General features: G+C 30.3%; 1 protein-coding gene across 1 annotated transcript; it reads left to right on the top strand.

Moving 5' to 3' along the window:
* Positions 1 to 2,542: 2,542 nt before the first annotated feature.
* Positions 2,543 to 13,806, top strand: LOC107456214 (tubulin alpha-1 chain). Its single transcript, XM_016074018.5, has 6 exons — positions 2,543 to 2,700; positions 7,588 to 7,858; positions 7,935 to 8,221; positions 11,345 to 11,607; positions 11,719 to 11,983; positions 13,322 to 13,806. The coding sequence occupies exons 2-6, from the start codon at positions 7,618 to 7,620 to the stop codon at positions 13,619 to 13,621; spliced, it is 1,356 nt and encodes a 451-aa protein (XP_015929504.1). The 5' UTR covers positions 2,543 to 2,700; positions 7,588 to 7,617; the 3' UTR covers positions 13,622 to 13,806.
* The last annotated feature ends 2,182 nt before the right edge of the window (positions 13,807 to 15,988 follow it).

Genomic DNA, 15,988 nt, shown 5'->3' with positions numbered 1-15,988 from the left:
TATGCAAGATTCTTCTCACATTTTCATTATCGAATTCTCCCCCATTATCACTCAAGATCTCCTTGATATTGTGTCCTAGATTTTTGGCATGTGCTAACATATTTTCAAGAGCTTGGGTAACTTCTGATTTCTTATGAAGATAAAATACATAGCGAAATTTAGTAAAATGATCTTTAAAAACTACAAAATAACGATACTTTTTAAATGATTGATCAAAAGGTCCACAGACATCTGTTGAGATAAGCTCTCCTGGGCTCTTGGTCTTCTGTCTATTACCAAAATTTAATCGATGAGCTTTACCGTAGATGCATGCTTCACAGAGTTGATTGTTGAATTCAACTTTAAGTTCCATTTGCTTTTCAAGAACATTCTTTACATGGCGTTTGTCTTGGTGTCCCCAGCGCTCATGATATAATTGCAGAATGGAATCACTTGTGGTAACTAAGTTCACTTCCACTGGATTGTTTGGAATAAGAACTTGCATATGTGCTTTATATAAACCACCTCTTACATTTCTTGTACCATAGAGTACAGTTTTGTTACCAATTTTTAACCAACATTCTTCCGTTGTTGATACGAATTTACTGTTTTCGTTTCTATCCTGTGCTGCTAGTACTGAAAATAAATTTTTCTTAATATCTGGGACTAACCAAACTTCTTTAAGTTCTTTAAATTGTCTCTCACCATTAACTTTTGTCATAATCTTTAAAGTGCCTCTGCCTATAGCTGGTAGTACCTTACCACTTGCAGCAGTAATCCCATGCGGGGATTCGAAAACTTCAAAACTGGCGAAAAATTTACTATTATTGGTGACATGTTTTGAAGCACCATTATCTATAAACCAATCGTAGCTGCTTTCTTCAAATGAAAAAACTTCTTCGTGAAGAGCTAATAATGAATTATTTGCAATAACATTATCTCTATCTTGAAGATTTTCATTTTGCTTTGGCTTAGCTGGCCTACCATCGGCATTCCACTTTCGACAATTTTTCACCCAGTGACCATTTTGATGACAGTAGTTGCACTTTCCAAGATGTCTTTTACTTTTAAAAATCGGCTTGGCTCTAGTTACTTTTGCTTCTAATGCTTCTTGATTTAATGATTCACTAAAACTTGAATCTTTCTTTATCTCTCTTTCATGAGTACACAACTGTGTTGTTAGTTCATCTAGAGTTCTTTTTTCATCATTCAAAAGTAGCCAACTTGATTTAAAGGTACGATAATTGAGAGGAAGAGTGTCCAAAATTTTGCAAATTAACAACATTTCTGGTAGCCGGTTTTCACTTTTACTCTCAAGACCACTATTTAAATCATTCCATAAATTTTTGAGCTTTGATAAATGAGCTGACATATCATCATCTGACCAACTAAATTTAAAGAATTGAAGACAAATGCTATAGAGCTGGTTGTCAGAAGAATCTTCAAAAATTTTCTGAAGTTCCAGCCAAACTTCTCTTGCGCTATTAAATCTCATTACCTTTTGTAATGTGTCTTCTGTCATGGAGTTGGTTAACACCATCATCGCACAGTTATTTGCCTTATTAAAATCTCTGAGATCATCCTTATATTTCTTTTTGATAGTTTCAGAAGCTGTTGGCTCAGGCAGTTCTGGCTTGTACATCTTTCCTTCAACAACTTCCAGAGCATCTGCGTGATAATTCAAAGCAAACTTAATTCTGTATTTCCAAATTGCCCAATCACTTTTACCACTTAATGGTTTCACTTGGATTTTTCCTTGATCCATTACTTAAAACTAACTGCAATTGCTGACTTTCGGAATATGAATTAACTTAGCACTAACACTTCCGCTTAACTATCGCCAAACTCAATTATTTCATTATTTTAACTTCGCGTAAATAGCTTGCTGGAGTCCATAACCTATAGAAATTATTGAGTTATGCAAATAATAACTGAACATAACATCTCAAAGTTAAACTAATGGTTTATTGAGTATACTACAAAAAGAAACAAAATGGAACGATGATCGTAATATATATAAAAATAAAAAAGAGCACGGGCTTCATAGGTGAAAGTTAAATTAGTAGTGCTGATGTGCTCCCAGATTTCCTAAATATGTAAATACCAATGTTTTTTCTATCTTATTAACACATCTACATCAATAACTTTTATGTCATTTTCTGAATTTCTGCCAGTTTCTGCCACAAATGTGGCAGAAAAGGGTTTCTGCCATGCCAGTTTTAACCGGTTTCTACCAGTGGCTTTAACCACCTCGGCAGAAACTTGCCAACCTTGCTTACAATGGCCGTTTTTAATAAAAGTGAACTGGACTATAAGTATTTTTCAAACTAGGTTTTGCTGAAATTATCTCCTATTTAATAACACACATAACATTTATAATTTTTCCTCATGTTCGGCTTACCTTAGTTATTTCTTTCTTTTTTTTCATGATCGAGTATTTTTGTGAACCCAGTCATCTGTCTTTTCTTTCTTTATTCATATTTTACTTTCTTTATTACGATAAATATTTTTATTATCTATCGACATAATTACTCGTAATATGAATCAAATTTTGCACGAATGATTCTCGTGTGTCATAAAATTTATTTCTCGAGAATAATTCAAAGTTTAAACTAGAAAAAATAACCTTTTGAAAAGAACTGATTTACTAAATACCATTATTTTTGCGTTACTACTCGGCTATTTTGGGATCATCTTCACATCTTGTTTTTACTATAGTCTGTAAGTAAAACTTGTAGTAATACTTGTTTATTTTATTCTTGCTACTTGGTAATTATTAAAATAAATACAGATATATACTTAAGTACTTATATATGCTTAAGTACTTGTATATACTTAAGTTCTTATATATGTTGAAATTAAATCATAATTGTAAATAAACAGATGAGGGAAAGAAATATTATAATAAAGATTATAACATGAGACAAACTTCGTCGAAACAAGAAAAAAAAACGCTTCTATTGATGTTTTCAAAATTGAAACGACAACTGTTGCCAAAAGCAGATGAACAAAAAGGCAATAAATATATATAAGTACTTATATATACTTAAGTACTAATGCAAATTTAAAAACCTTTTTTTCAATAATTTTTTTACTGTTTTTTTTCCACTCTCATTACGAAATTATTATCTTTTCACATTTTTCAAATAACAGTAAAATGCAAAAAAGTAGTTAAAATGTGCATTATATTTTTTTAATTATTTATTTTTAACGCTTTATAAAATGTTTCACAAAAATTAATCTGTGGTGTTTTGTAGTTTTATATTCGCTATCGCAACGAACTATAGGGGGCGTTGTTGTATGAGACGCATACCTGCGATTTCTATATGAACCGTCATTCAGTTACTCTGGAGACGTCTTTAATGTAGCGTGTAGCATTGCAACGTTCCTTCTTTAATGTGGCTTATTAAATTTAAAAAAGAAAAATGTTTGATATCCTTTCTTATACGACCGAAAACAAGATGGTATCTCTTTTTTTTTTAAAGAAGGAACATCTGAAAAATATTTGTAAATAAACAGAAAAAAATATGTATCTTCTTATTAGAGTTAAAACCTACTGCCTGAGAAATAGTTTTACTAAATTTAATGATATAACCTGAAAGGCCTATAAACTTTACATTCCATAGTTTTAAGAATCATATTACTTCAAACATTAAAATAAGCAAAAAGTATACATAAGCTTCATAATTTTATGTAATTTAATTTTGTAAATAAAGTTTTTTGACAAGTAATTTTATCAAAAAATTTTAAGTTTTAATAAAAATCATTATTTAGAAACTTAAAAACGTAAAGTAAAGAATGCTTACGATACAAAACAAAAACTAAAAAAAAACAATTCTAAAAATTCCTTATATTAAAATAAACAACTTTCATGTTTTTTCTTTTTTGATTCATAATCGGACGTAGAAAACTATTCTATAGAAAACTATCATCAAGAAAAAAACTACTTAAAAGTAAAGTTTTAATTTTATAAAAATTAACACTTACCTGCTTATAAATCAGAAGAATTCCAAAATGATTTCCAAATGGTTCTTCGATTTTTGTTACCATTTTTCAGTGCTACGAAAATGCGTCTTTGGGATTTGCCAAAAATAGAACAAGATGCAATTTTATTTTTTCGGGAGCGAGATATTTTGCCCATTGTCCACCGAAATCCGATAAACTACTTTGATTTTAAATAAAGTGTTTCGTTTTATGATTTGTCACAAAAATTTTAGGTGTCGATTGGCGGCACTTAAAAACAGCCAAATCTGTAGCTGCTGTGGCGTTAATACATAAGTACCAAATTTTTATTCATACTTTTCTGAATCATATTACTTGAAACATTAGAATATGCAAGAGGTATACATAAACACATAATGTTATACCATTTATGTTTTCAAAAAAAGTATTTTGACAACAATTTTTATCCAAAAATTATAAACTATAAAACGGAAAATAAAGAATTCTTAGGATGAAAAACGATTTTAAGAATTCTTTACATTGAAATAAAAACTTTCATATAGCTTTCTTTCAGAAACTTTCATTCTTATTATTCTTATAGTTCTTAATCAGACGTAAGAAACCATTCTGTAGAGAACTATCATTAAATAGGAAAAAAAAGTTTTACAAGCTAATTTTTTATTATAAAAATCATAACACTTACCTTCTTTATAAATCCGTAGAGTTCCAAATGAAATGTGCTTCGTTTGAAAGTTTTATTCTCAAATAATATGTGCATAGATTATCCCTTTATTACTTTTAGATAACATACCACACATCAAAATTTTATAATTGTAAGATCTCGATATAAATTTGAATATGTAGCTTAAAAACAGAACAGCTGAATTCTAGTTGAAATTATCTATTCTTTCAAAACTAAGAAATACTTACCAAGAAAACGATAAAACATTTATTAATCATCAGCACAAATGACACTATTTCAAGTAATTTGGTTGATTCTTTATTGTTGTTTTCCGAATTATATAGATACAGAAATATATACTGTTCTATAACAAAGAAGAATTCTGTAACTATTGCAGTTCTTGACGTTCTGAATTCACATTTCTTTATTGGAATGACGAAAGCAATGTTGACTTCATTTAATTTGTAACGAATTGAAGACAGAAAAAATTATTTTACCGTAATATACACATCTGTAACAGCAAGTGATCATGAAATCGTAAGTTATGTTGTTGTTAATTGAAAGGTAAAAATTATTCAGAAATTGTTCTTCAAATGATTGGCGTGTTCTGCTTCAATGTTTGGCATGTTTGGCATGCAATTTTGATTTTTATTTGCTGCTAAGAAAATGGCGTCCGTCATAGCCGATGAGTTTGATGGAACTAAATGAAAACGTGATAAATTAATGTCTGATATTTACAGGCTCCCGATAGAGGGCGTACTCGAGCGTTGCGATCGCGAATTTCATTTTAACTTTAATTATTCTTTCATTCACAAACATTATTTACAACAAAAAAGAAAAGAAATAAAGGGAATTATGGCAAAATTAAGAAAATAGCCAAATGATGACTATGGTGGAGATTTTGTTAAACTAGCTTAATGTATTGAAACTGCTATTTTATGGAAGCCAAATTTACACTTGATAACTAAATAATTTAAATTTGGGTAAAATCCTACTGTATGTTAATTGCTTGAAGTGATTATGAAAATAGTCGCCAACGCCGAACGAACGTTGACGCATGTCGCTGAACTTTTGCCAACATCAATGCAAAATGCTACTACATAATCTAATTTGATAATTTAAAAAAAAAAAAAAGAACAAAAAAGAAATTCGTGGAATTATTTTTATATAATAGCTTTTACAAATAAGCTATAGGTATTAGCTTGCTTTGCAGGTTGTAACTTTTGATAAAATTGAATATTTTTTTTGTCTTTTTTTACATTTTTGTTACTGAATTTACGATTAAAACATTAATAACAATAATAACTTAAATTAAACGGAACTTTTCAGTTTAGCCTGGTGCAAGATTGTAGACATCCGCCAATTATTTTATTATTTTTTGTACTATTTTTTATTCCATTTTTTTAAACACATAACTGAACTGTGGTGGCTGAGGGGATAGAGCACTCTCCTCCCAATAGGGTGCCCCAGTTCGAATTCCAGCGATGTCCTGGTCCATACGAATTCCGCTCCGACTGTAATTCTGCTGATGTAAAATATCCTCAGTGGTAGACGGGTCACGGGTTAGAGTCCCCTTCCCTTCAGGCTAAGCGTGGGAGGTTTTCGTGATGTTCCTCTCCATGTTATGCAAATGCTTGTTAGCTCCATCAAAAAGTCCTCCACTAAGGCAAATTTCTGCCAATACTTGGTTCAAAAGTTCCCTTGTCTTCTGGATTATGTTTGACATTACAAGGCTACCGAGTTGAACATTGGTAGTCGTAAACTCAAAACTAAGTCGGCTGTTCAACGATGGTTATAAAATTTTATAAAAACAATGAAAAAAATGGACCTACGCATAAAAGTAAATAAAAAAAATTTATAAAAAAATTTAGATGCATACCAATGAAACTTTAATTTTTCATAAGCTTCCATCTATTGCTCGCGAATTTTAATTATTCTTTATCAGAACAAATGTTTAATTAAATAAGTTTAAATGGATAAATTTAAAACATTAGGCATAGGGACGCCAACTTTTAAGGACGTTAAAGATATTATGGAAATAATGAAAAATTTCAAATAAATCTAGTGTGTACAAGTAATATTAAAAATAAGGTAAAGGGTATTTCTAATAGGACCATTTACTCATAAAATCACTATCCTCAGTTTAAAGTCCCTACATCTAACGTTAGAGAATTATGACAAACAGCTTAAGTTCATCTCGGAGTAACTTAACATAATTTTCGAAGATCCTCTGAAACCTCGCTTTATTTCTCCTCGTCAAAATCATGTGAGAAGCATTTTTTGATGCTTTTTTCTCCAAAGAAAGTAAAATGCTACATTTTAAGTACCATACACATGAGGCAAGGCTATACTTTTAATTTATATATACCATCCTGTTGTAAAGTGTTAGATGGGCTTTTTTGAACAATTCGAATATCTTAAAATTTAAAATTAAAATGGCGAATTTGACGAGATTTTCTCACCATAAGGAAAATTGTCAAAATCAATGAACTGTTCTGATTTTTTTTTCAAATTTTTATGAGATAATATAGCGTTGGTGTAACTTTTTAAATGTTCAAACACTAGATCACAAATATTTAGAGCATTTGGACGACTGTTTTTGTTAAATTCAAATTACTGACACTATTGCTTTTAACGAATATTCCAATTAAATTTATTCACTGAAATGTTTAGTTATCTCGGTACATAAACAGGTATTATTGATCAGTACCTTGTCAATCTACACAAGTTTTAATATTTTTGTTACATTTACAAAAAAAAAAAATTCTATTTAAACAGAGTATTTTTTATCTGAAAAATCTGTTGCCCGTCAGAGTTTTGTGTTCAAATCTTTTTAACATTTTAGAAAACTACAAATTCAAACAAATTCTTTTTTTTATTTTTTATTTTGGTGCTTATACAATGTCTAATAATAATGTATGCGTAATTTAAATTTTATTTTTCGGCAGTTTTTCAACTAATGCTAAACTTTCTCTGTTATATAGCTTGTGTTGCTACGAGTTTAAAGAATTAATATGCGTGAATGCATTAGTATCCATGTTGGCCAAGCTGGAGTACAAGTTGGAAACGCATGCTGGGAGCTTTATTGCCTAGAGCACGGCATTCAGCCAGACGGTCAGATGCCAAGTGATAAGACTGTTGGCGGAGGTGATGACTCTTACAATACATTCTTCAGTGAAACTGGAGCAGGCAAGCATGTTCCAAGAGCAGTTTACATTGATTTGGAGCCAACCGTTGTAGATGAAGTCAGAACTGGTAAAAACAAGCTCAATCGAGAACTCAAATAACCAACCTGAAATTTCTAATTATATATTTTTTTCTATGCTTGCAGGTACGTATCGTCAGCTGTTTCATCCTGAGCAATTGATAACAGGCAAGGAAGATGCTGCAAACAACTATGCCAGGGGACACTACACTATTGGCAAAGAGCTCGTTGATCTCGTTTTGGATCGTTGCCGAAAGTTAGCTGACCAATGTACAGGCTTGCAAGGATTTCTCATCTTCCATAGTTTCGGGGGAGGCACGGGATCTGGATTCGCATCTCTGTTGATGGAACGGCTATCAGTGGATTATGGCAAAAAGTCGAAATTAGAATTCGCAATTTACCCAGCACCTCAAGTAAAATAACTTATTTTAAATTGTCTTTCTCATTATATACTGAAATTAAAAAGCATTTCATTAATGCTGCCTGTAAACTTGGCTCACAATCTTAAGAGCAATACAAAATTATACTGTGTTTAAGGAAAATTGTTTAGGCATTTATCAACAACAAATATTGCTGAAATAAACGGTCACAAAAGTTGCTTTTGGCAATAAATTTTAAGTTATATATTATTTTTCAACGAGCATAGAGCTGTTTTGAACGAGCATAGTATATGCATTGAAACTTTTTTATTGAAAAGAAACATAATTATTCAGAGAATATTTATTTTGTTGTATTCCGTGGGCCAATATAATAATGGGAAACGAAATCCCCGAAAAACGAATTTAAAGATAACAGTATTCTATGCAGATTAGTCTTATGAGCGAATATATTGATTAACTACTTATAAATCGTATCTTACTTGACAAATTATGTGACTATAGTAACAGCAAAGAACATAAAACTAAAATTGTTGAGATTTCTATAATTCTAGAAATTTTGCAATGAAAGAAAATTAAATTGTTTAATGCGTTGAATAGCTTTCCAATTATTAGAATTTTACCCACAAATCAGCAATATTTATGGACAATGCAGAAATGCTTATTCGAAAGAGTGGACAATTAATAAAATGACTAAATTAAAATGTTTATATTATGCGAATGAATGTATTTTTATTTAAAAATTTTGATTTGATCATCCAAATCGGAGAAAAATGTTTGAGTTGAGATCTGGACAGCGATGTGATCGTACTGAACTGTAATCAAACCCATTAAGTTAAATCAACAAAGCCGGTAACTGTTTTGGTTCCTTTCACCACTCTTCGCTTGCATTTATATATTCTATTTTGAAAAGAACACCTGTTGTATTGGATTTTAAAAAAAAATTCTTCAAAGGAAATACTACGAAGAAACTCAAAATTATTTATTTTTACTTTGAGCCATTTATTTTTACTTTGAACTATTTATTTTAACTTTAAACTATTTACTTTTACTTTGACCTACCATTTTTAAATTTATCAAAGTGTTTTTGAATTGCAAGATAAAAAAATTCCTACATTATGTAATTTCCAATGTGTAAAAACAAACGAAAAATTATGCGAGTAGTTCTCGAAAATATAGCGTTTAAATACAATTATTTATTAAGAATAGTAAGCATTTCAAGTAAATTACTTAGTTTATCATGATGCCATATTTATAACTTTGTTGTTGTTGTTTTATGCCATTGTCAATGTTGACAAGCCTATTTTAAAGCGGAGCTCTTCTTCGTGTTTTCCAGTGGAGAAATCTACGGACAAGAATTGATTCGGAGATAACCTACATACGTCACAGCTCGTTTTAGAGGGAATAACACATTCACACACGATCTATCCATCCACAGATCGCAACCTTGACCTGAAACAGATCACAATCAATCTCCGATCTAGTACCACCCTCCTCCCGAGGTATTGATATGTTATGAGAAATTGAAGGACTTTAAGACATCGGCAGATTTAACGTGGACCTGTCACCTTTTTGTACACACCTTTTGTACCTTTTGTCCTTGGCAGGAGGGGATCAAACTCATGACCTCTTGGACATGGGCCCAATGCCCTATCAACCGAGTTATCCCTGTCCCTATAATTTTATTGAAAAAAAATTGAATAAATAATGAAAAAAAATTCTTCATTGATAATAACTATAAAATGAAAATAAAAATTTTTTCATAAACTTTTTTTCAAACAAATTTGTTTTGAAACTGCGCAAAAATCACAGAATTCAAAATCAGCTTTGAAATTAAGCACAAAATCTCTCGGTTTGATTAATTAGTTTCAAATATTTGGCGATATGAGAAGAAAATAACCTGTATAATAATAATTATATTAAAGGGCCTAAACTTTTTATTGCGTTCTTCTGACTAAACAATTAAACTCAATTTCCTAATAGAGGCAAATCTTAGAGTTAAGAGTCTGAATCTGTCGAAATAATGTTACATATTATTCTCAGACAAGACATATTTTTATGCCCTTTTCCGTTACTTAATTAAGAATTTAAAGTTTCCATATCTAAATCAGGAGATTAGCCTGTTTGAAATTGGTTTCTAAAACCATGAAAAGCTTATTTTAATTAGTACTTGAAAGTTTGGTAAAAATCAAAAGTCATGCTGAATAATTTCACTGCTCATCATTATATTTGAAAAGTATCGCTAAACTGAATATTTTCAGAAAATTATGTCGTAGATGAAGAACTGCGTGAATGAAGGTTTTGAGTATCAGTTTAGAAAAAATTGAGTTCATAAGCTTTGAAATTTGTGCATACGTTTATTCACTGAAAGATAATTATAAAAACATGCTTTTATAATCGGTGAAAACTTGTAGTAAATATGGTAAAATTTGGCAACATTTTTCGAGATACCTTGGCATAACCCTTTATTTGGCCCTTTATTTGGCTACTTTTGCTTTACAGTTTTGAATTTTTTACTAAATGGTTGGTGATAAAAGCTATAATTTAGAAACCAAAATTTCCGTTAAACCGTAAACATACAAACGGAAAAAATTATCAAATTAATGGTTTAAATAGCGCATACTTAGGTTTTAATAACCATGTCATTACAGCTCGGTAATTTAACCAAGTTTTTTTTTTCTTTTCGGGTAATAAGAACTAATGATAATATCTTGTCTTTGGTTAATGTCCACAAACTTCCAATTGATGAAATCAATAATAATCTATAATACTTTAATTCGTTCGTGTCGTGGCGTTTGTATGCTTTATTTTAATTTGTTGCCAAAAGAAATGTTTTATAAGGTTTCTCGTGGACTGTTTATTGCCAAACATGTATTAGGAAAGTACTTCCTTTCCAGTCAGATACTGTCACTTAGTACCAAAATCCTATAAAAATATTAAACCGTCTTTATATTAATTGCACTCCAGTTTTAATTGCTCAAGTTTAATAAATCAATGGGTACTAGATACTTTTGCATATTTTTTTCATAATATTGCTGGTAAACTTGCAGACTACCATCTTGTAAAATGAAATTTAAACATTAATAATTCGATTATAAAATAGTTTAAAAAACTAAAAAAGCATGATAATGCAGCAGTTTCAACAAATTTATTTCCCAGATATCAACCGCTGTCGTAGAGCCTTACAATTCAATCCTGACGACACACACTACTCTGGAGCATTCCGACTGTGCTTTTATGGTGGATAATGAAGCTATTTATGACATTAGTCGCCGCAACTTAGATATTGAGAGGCCAACATACACAAATCTCAATCGCCTCATTGGACAAATCGTCTCCTCCATAACTGCATCGCTGAGATTTGATGGAGCTCTGAACGTTGACTTGACTGAATTTCAGACGAACTTGGTGCCATTTCCGAGGTACTGTGGAACATTAGTACATGCCTAATTTTTTTCTCTTTCCTTTTATTTAAAAGATACTATTCAATAAATACTGTACCAGATTCTTAATTATATATCTTTATTTGACAGAATACATTTTCCTTTGGTGACTTATGCTCCTGTAATTTCCGCGGAAAAAGCATATCATGAGCAATTGACTGTGGCGGAAATTACCAATGCTTGCTTTGAGCCCGCTAACCAGATGGTAAAGTGCGATCCCCGGCATGGAAAATATATGGCCTGCTGTCTTTTATACAGAGGGGATGTTGTGCCGAAAGATGTTAACGCAGCAATAGCGGCTATTAAGAGCAGAAGGACAATTCAATTCGTAGACTGGTGCCCAACGGGTTTCAAAGTATAAATCATTAACTTTGCATAACTTTATTCATTTTTAGTTAACGAATATTATTATATTATTGGGGAAAGAAGGAGAAAAAACAAACATAATTCGAGTCTTATTTTATTAAAGTGTTTGAGATAAAATATTAGTGTTAAACTTGTTTTAAATTATTTGTTTTAGCTAATGTCTTTTTTTCATATGAATGCCAGGGAGCTTTAGCTTGCCTTTTAAGTTAATAGAAGTTAAATTAATAAAATTTTTAAGAAAAATCATATAAATTCAGTAAAGTATAACTATATTTTTGAAAATTAAGACTATGACTTGGGGTTATTCTTTAAGACATTGCATTTAATGTTTAACATCTTTTCACTCACGATAACCTGGAACTCCCATTAAGGAAAAGAAAATGCTTCATAGTTTCTCTTTTCGAAATCTAAATTCTCGTGGTAAAACGTTGATTCAAACTGCAATAAAAACTAGAGTGGTGAGTTGGACTTTAGATAAATTGGACTAAGATTTTAATTGCCTTATATACTGTAAGCAGCTGATGCATCGAAAAATTTATATCTTATATTTATTTTTTAACCATTTTTAACTCAACCCTAAAATTATTTATCCAAATAAAAATTATAATTTATAATATTTTATTTAACATTTGAAGATCAAGTAGAAAAAACGGTTAATGTTCATTTTTCACAAAAAATGACGATTTGGTCACCTTCTGTACTATTCTGAATATTACTCAGTTTTGATAAATCAATAACACTGGAAAATCCGCTCTCTCCGAGAGTTATTACACCGTGAAGATGGCTTGTACTGTGGAAAATCGTTTCCTTTCCGACTTGACATGCGTTTTTTCAGACTGCTTTCATGGACATAAACCATTCTTACCCTTAATCTTCATTTACAGATAAACTATGGATTATTAACATTGTTCGTCTCCTCGCTCTATTTACAGTATTAAATTGAGAGAATATTGATTATAGTAGTAACACAGGCAAACGCCTATGTTATTGCTATAATTAAAATTCCATTCTAACTACTATACTCCACCAATATTCCCTCCATACTACTATAATCAGTATTCCTCTCTAACTACTATACTCCATCAATATTCCCTCCATACTACTATAATCAGTATTCAATTCTAACCACTATACTCCATCAATATTCCCACTATACTACTATAACCAATATTCCATAACGCTATAGCAGAAATCTATATTACGTTTCCCTAAACTTAGATTTAAAAGAAATTATTTTTAAAATTAAGTAAATAAAAAGGATTTCAAGTGGGAATAAAGATTTTGAAGTAGTAATCAAATCTTTCTACTTTTTTAATGTTTTACATAGGTAGGGATTAACTACCAACCACCGACAGTAGTTCCTGGTGGGGATCTCGCCAAGGTTCAACGAGCAGTGTGCATGCTTGCCAATACAACTGCTATTGCAGAGGCATGGTCAAGACTTGATCACAAGTTCGATCTTATGTATGCCAAGCGTGCTTTCGTCCACTGGTATGTAGGGGAAGGAATGGAAGAGGGTGAGTTTTCAGAAGCCAGAGAAGATTTAGCAGCACTCGAAAAAGACTATGAAGAAGTTGGCCAAGATACTACTGATGTCGGAGAGGGTGAAGAAGAGGAAGAGTATTAAACTAAAATTTTTAAACGATAACTGTTGGTGCATCTTTATGAAAGAACTGAAACCATTTTCAAAATTTTATGATAGAGACAAAATTCGGTAATATTTGAAGTAAAAACCAACTTGCAGCATTGAATTTAATGTATACTTTTATATTTATTGAAGTTTTTAATATTGATTAAAAAAATTTCGTGAAACATTATTGAAGGTTTAATTTAGTTAGATAAAATAACTTCGCAGCTACTACAACATACTTATAAATCTATTTTGTAATTAAACATGTGTTTGCATATTATCTACAGAAAACTTATAATTTCTTTAAGAGTAGTGCAGTGTTTCATCGCTTTCATGGATAAATTATATTTTATTCATATACAATAATTGTGCTAAAAGTTAGCCGTACAGTAATTTTTTATAACTTGGTAATTACGTAATAAGTCAAACACTTTTCTGGGAGTAAACTAGGTACTTATGAGTTAGCTTGACACTTGGCGAAGTTTGACGAAAAGCATCAAACTTTGTCAACAATATGACAGCAATGCATCTGCCAGTTATTTATTTGACTCTTGTGAGCTTTTGCTTCTATTACCTTTCATTCACAGAAGTAAAATAAAATAGATAGGAAAAACTTAATAATGAGAGCAAAATTATAATTTTGTATCAATGGAAAAATAGTTGTTAGCTAGCATTCATTTCTTTTAAAAGATTGCTGATTTCATGCAAAGATTCTCGTCTGATCCCCATTTTACAACACAAAAGGATAATGCAAGATGAAAAAGATTTTCCAAGTTTTAGAACAAATTAAAGTAACATCGGTAAAAATTAGTAATATTCCTTTTCAAAAAACGAAGAAACAACATGAAAAGAACAAATAAACATATGTGATAGACAAAAGACCATTTTTGCATTATAATATATTGCCATTATTTGTGCCGTCAATTGGAATTTATTATCTCAATTTTAAACAATGAGTGAAAAATATATGTATTCTTCTTTGTCAGTTGGCGAGATGAAAATAATAGTTAGTCATGGTAAAATTGATATATTGTATGTGAACCGAGGTACTAAGATAATCAGGGAAAATTTGCCTATCAGATTTTTATTGCCTATCTTTTGAAAACTACTTTTAGAGTCAACTTCTTGGAAATTGTCATTTCAACTTGTCAGTCAACTTCATTAGTTTAAATCAAAATAAGTATAAAATAATATATTTAACATTTCGATAATTTAAGGTTATGAAATACAACATGGAACACTGGTGTCTTTATCTCCTTTAAATCGGAAAGAATATGAAAAATCAGATCTCTTCATGTGCATCACGCATAAAATTGCTAGGTGTCTCAAACTTCTTGATCATTACTTTACAAATTAATTATTTCAACACTGATTAACTTTTATTAATCTACAATATTTTAGTCTCAAACTTACCAAAATTTCAAGTAATAATTTTGATTATTTACGAAACACTCAAGGCTAATGAGTAACTGCTCTTTTCCGTCCTAACTTAATTAAGAGAATGGGCCAAGTAACGCCAGTTGATAGATAATATCTGTACAGTGTGTCGAAATACAAAGCAGAATCAATCTGTGTCTCGTTGTTCCTTTTTTTTTTATTTATTTATTAATTTTTTTAAGGATAACGTTGTGTAATGATTTGGTTCGCATAATCTGTTCTGCAAATTTTTCTTCGATACTTTCTAAGAAAATATTTTTTATATAAAATAGTTATTGATATTTTTTGTGTTTGTTTTTCCAGAATAGTAATAATAATGAGGGCAAATTTATGAATGTTTTAAGGGATTTGAAATAAAATAATGCATTTTTAAAGCTTATCTCAAAAAATATTTTTTATAGTGCAAAAAAAACTTTTAATGTTTTATAAATGAAAAGTGGAAACATTTCAAAGAGCCAGTAATATTTTTGGCAAACAAAAGGAGTTGCAAAACACTCTTTACTCAACCGAAAAAGTAATTTCAAAAGGAAAAAAAATCACGAAGAAAAACACAACCTAAAAGAGTCATTTTTTTTATTCAAAGAAAACAGATTCAAGGTTAAAATTATTTTTTAAACTTTTGTTTGTACCCATATTATTTTTGTAAAAAAATGTGTCTCACGTCTAACTAATTGAAGTTACTTTATTTCGTACGAAAGCAAGTGTAATTGAACTGAATTAAAAGTCGAGATTGTGTATTTTAAAACGTATAATAATTTATTGCATCCTTATCCATTCAGTATCTCACGTATTTTAATTCTCTCAAAATTTAAATATTTTATAGATTAAAATTGTCATATAGTTTTTAGCAATTTTATTGCGCATAAAAATTGTCTTTAGAAATATATAAAGGGCGTCTGCGACATCTTGAAAATAGAAGCCAGAAAA

The sequence above is a fragment of the Parasteatoda tepidariorum genome, chromosome 6, assembly GCF_982258835.1.
Source record: "Parasteatoda tepidariorum strain Cologne lab strain chromosome 6, Ptep-v5.0, whole genome shotgun sequence".
NCBI lineage: Eukaryota > Metazoa > Arthropoda > Arachnida > Araneae > Theridiidae > Parasteatoda > Parasteatoda tepidariorum.
This window is presented reverse-complemented; position numbering and strand designations above follow the sequence as displayed.

Bases quoted from the DNA above. Each gene is read 5' to 3' on its own strand.
- LOC107456214 (XM_016074018.5), top strand. From the start codon at position 7,618: ATGCGTGAATGCATTAGTATCCATGTTGGCCAAGCTGGAGTACAAGTT. The intron at 7,859-7,934 runs GTAAAAACAAGC...CTATGCTTGCAG, and splicing joins TGTAGATGAAGTCAGAACTG to GTACGTATCGTCAGCTGTTT. The intron at 8,222-11,344 runs GTAAAATAACTT...TTTATTTCCCAG, and splicing joins CAATTTACCCAGCACCTCAA to ATATCAACCGCTGTCGTAGA.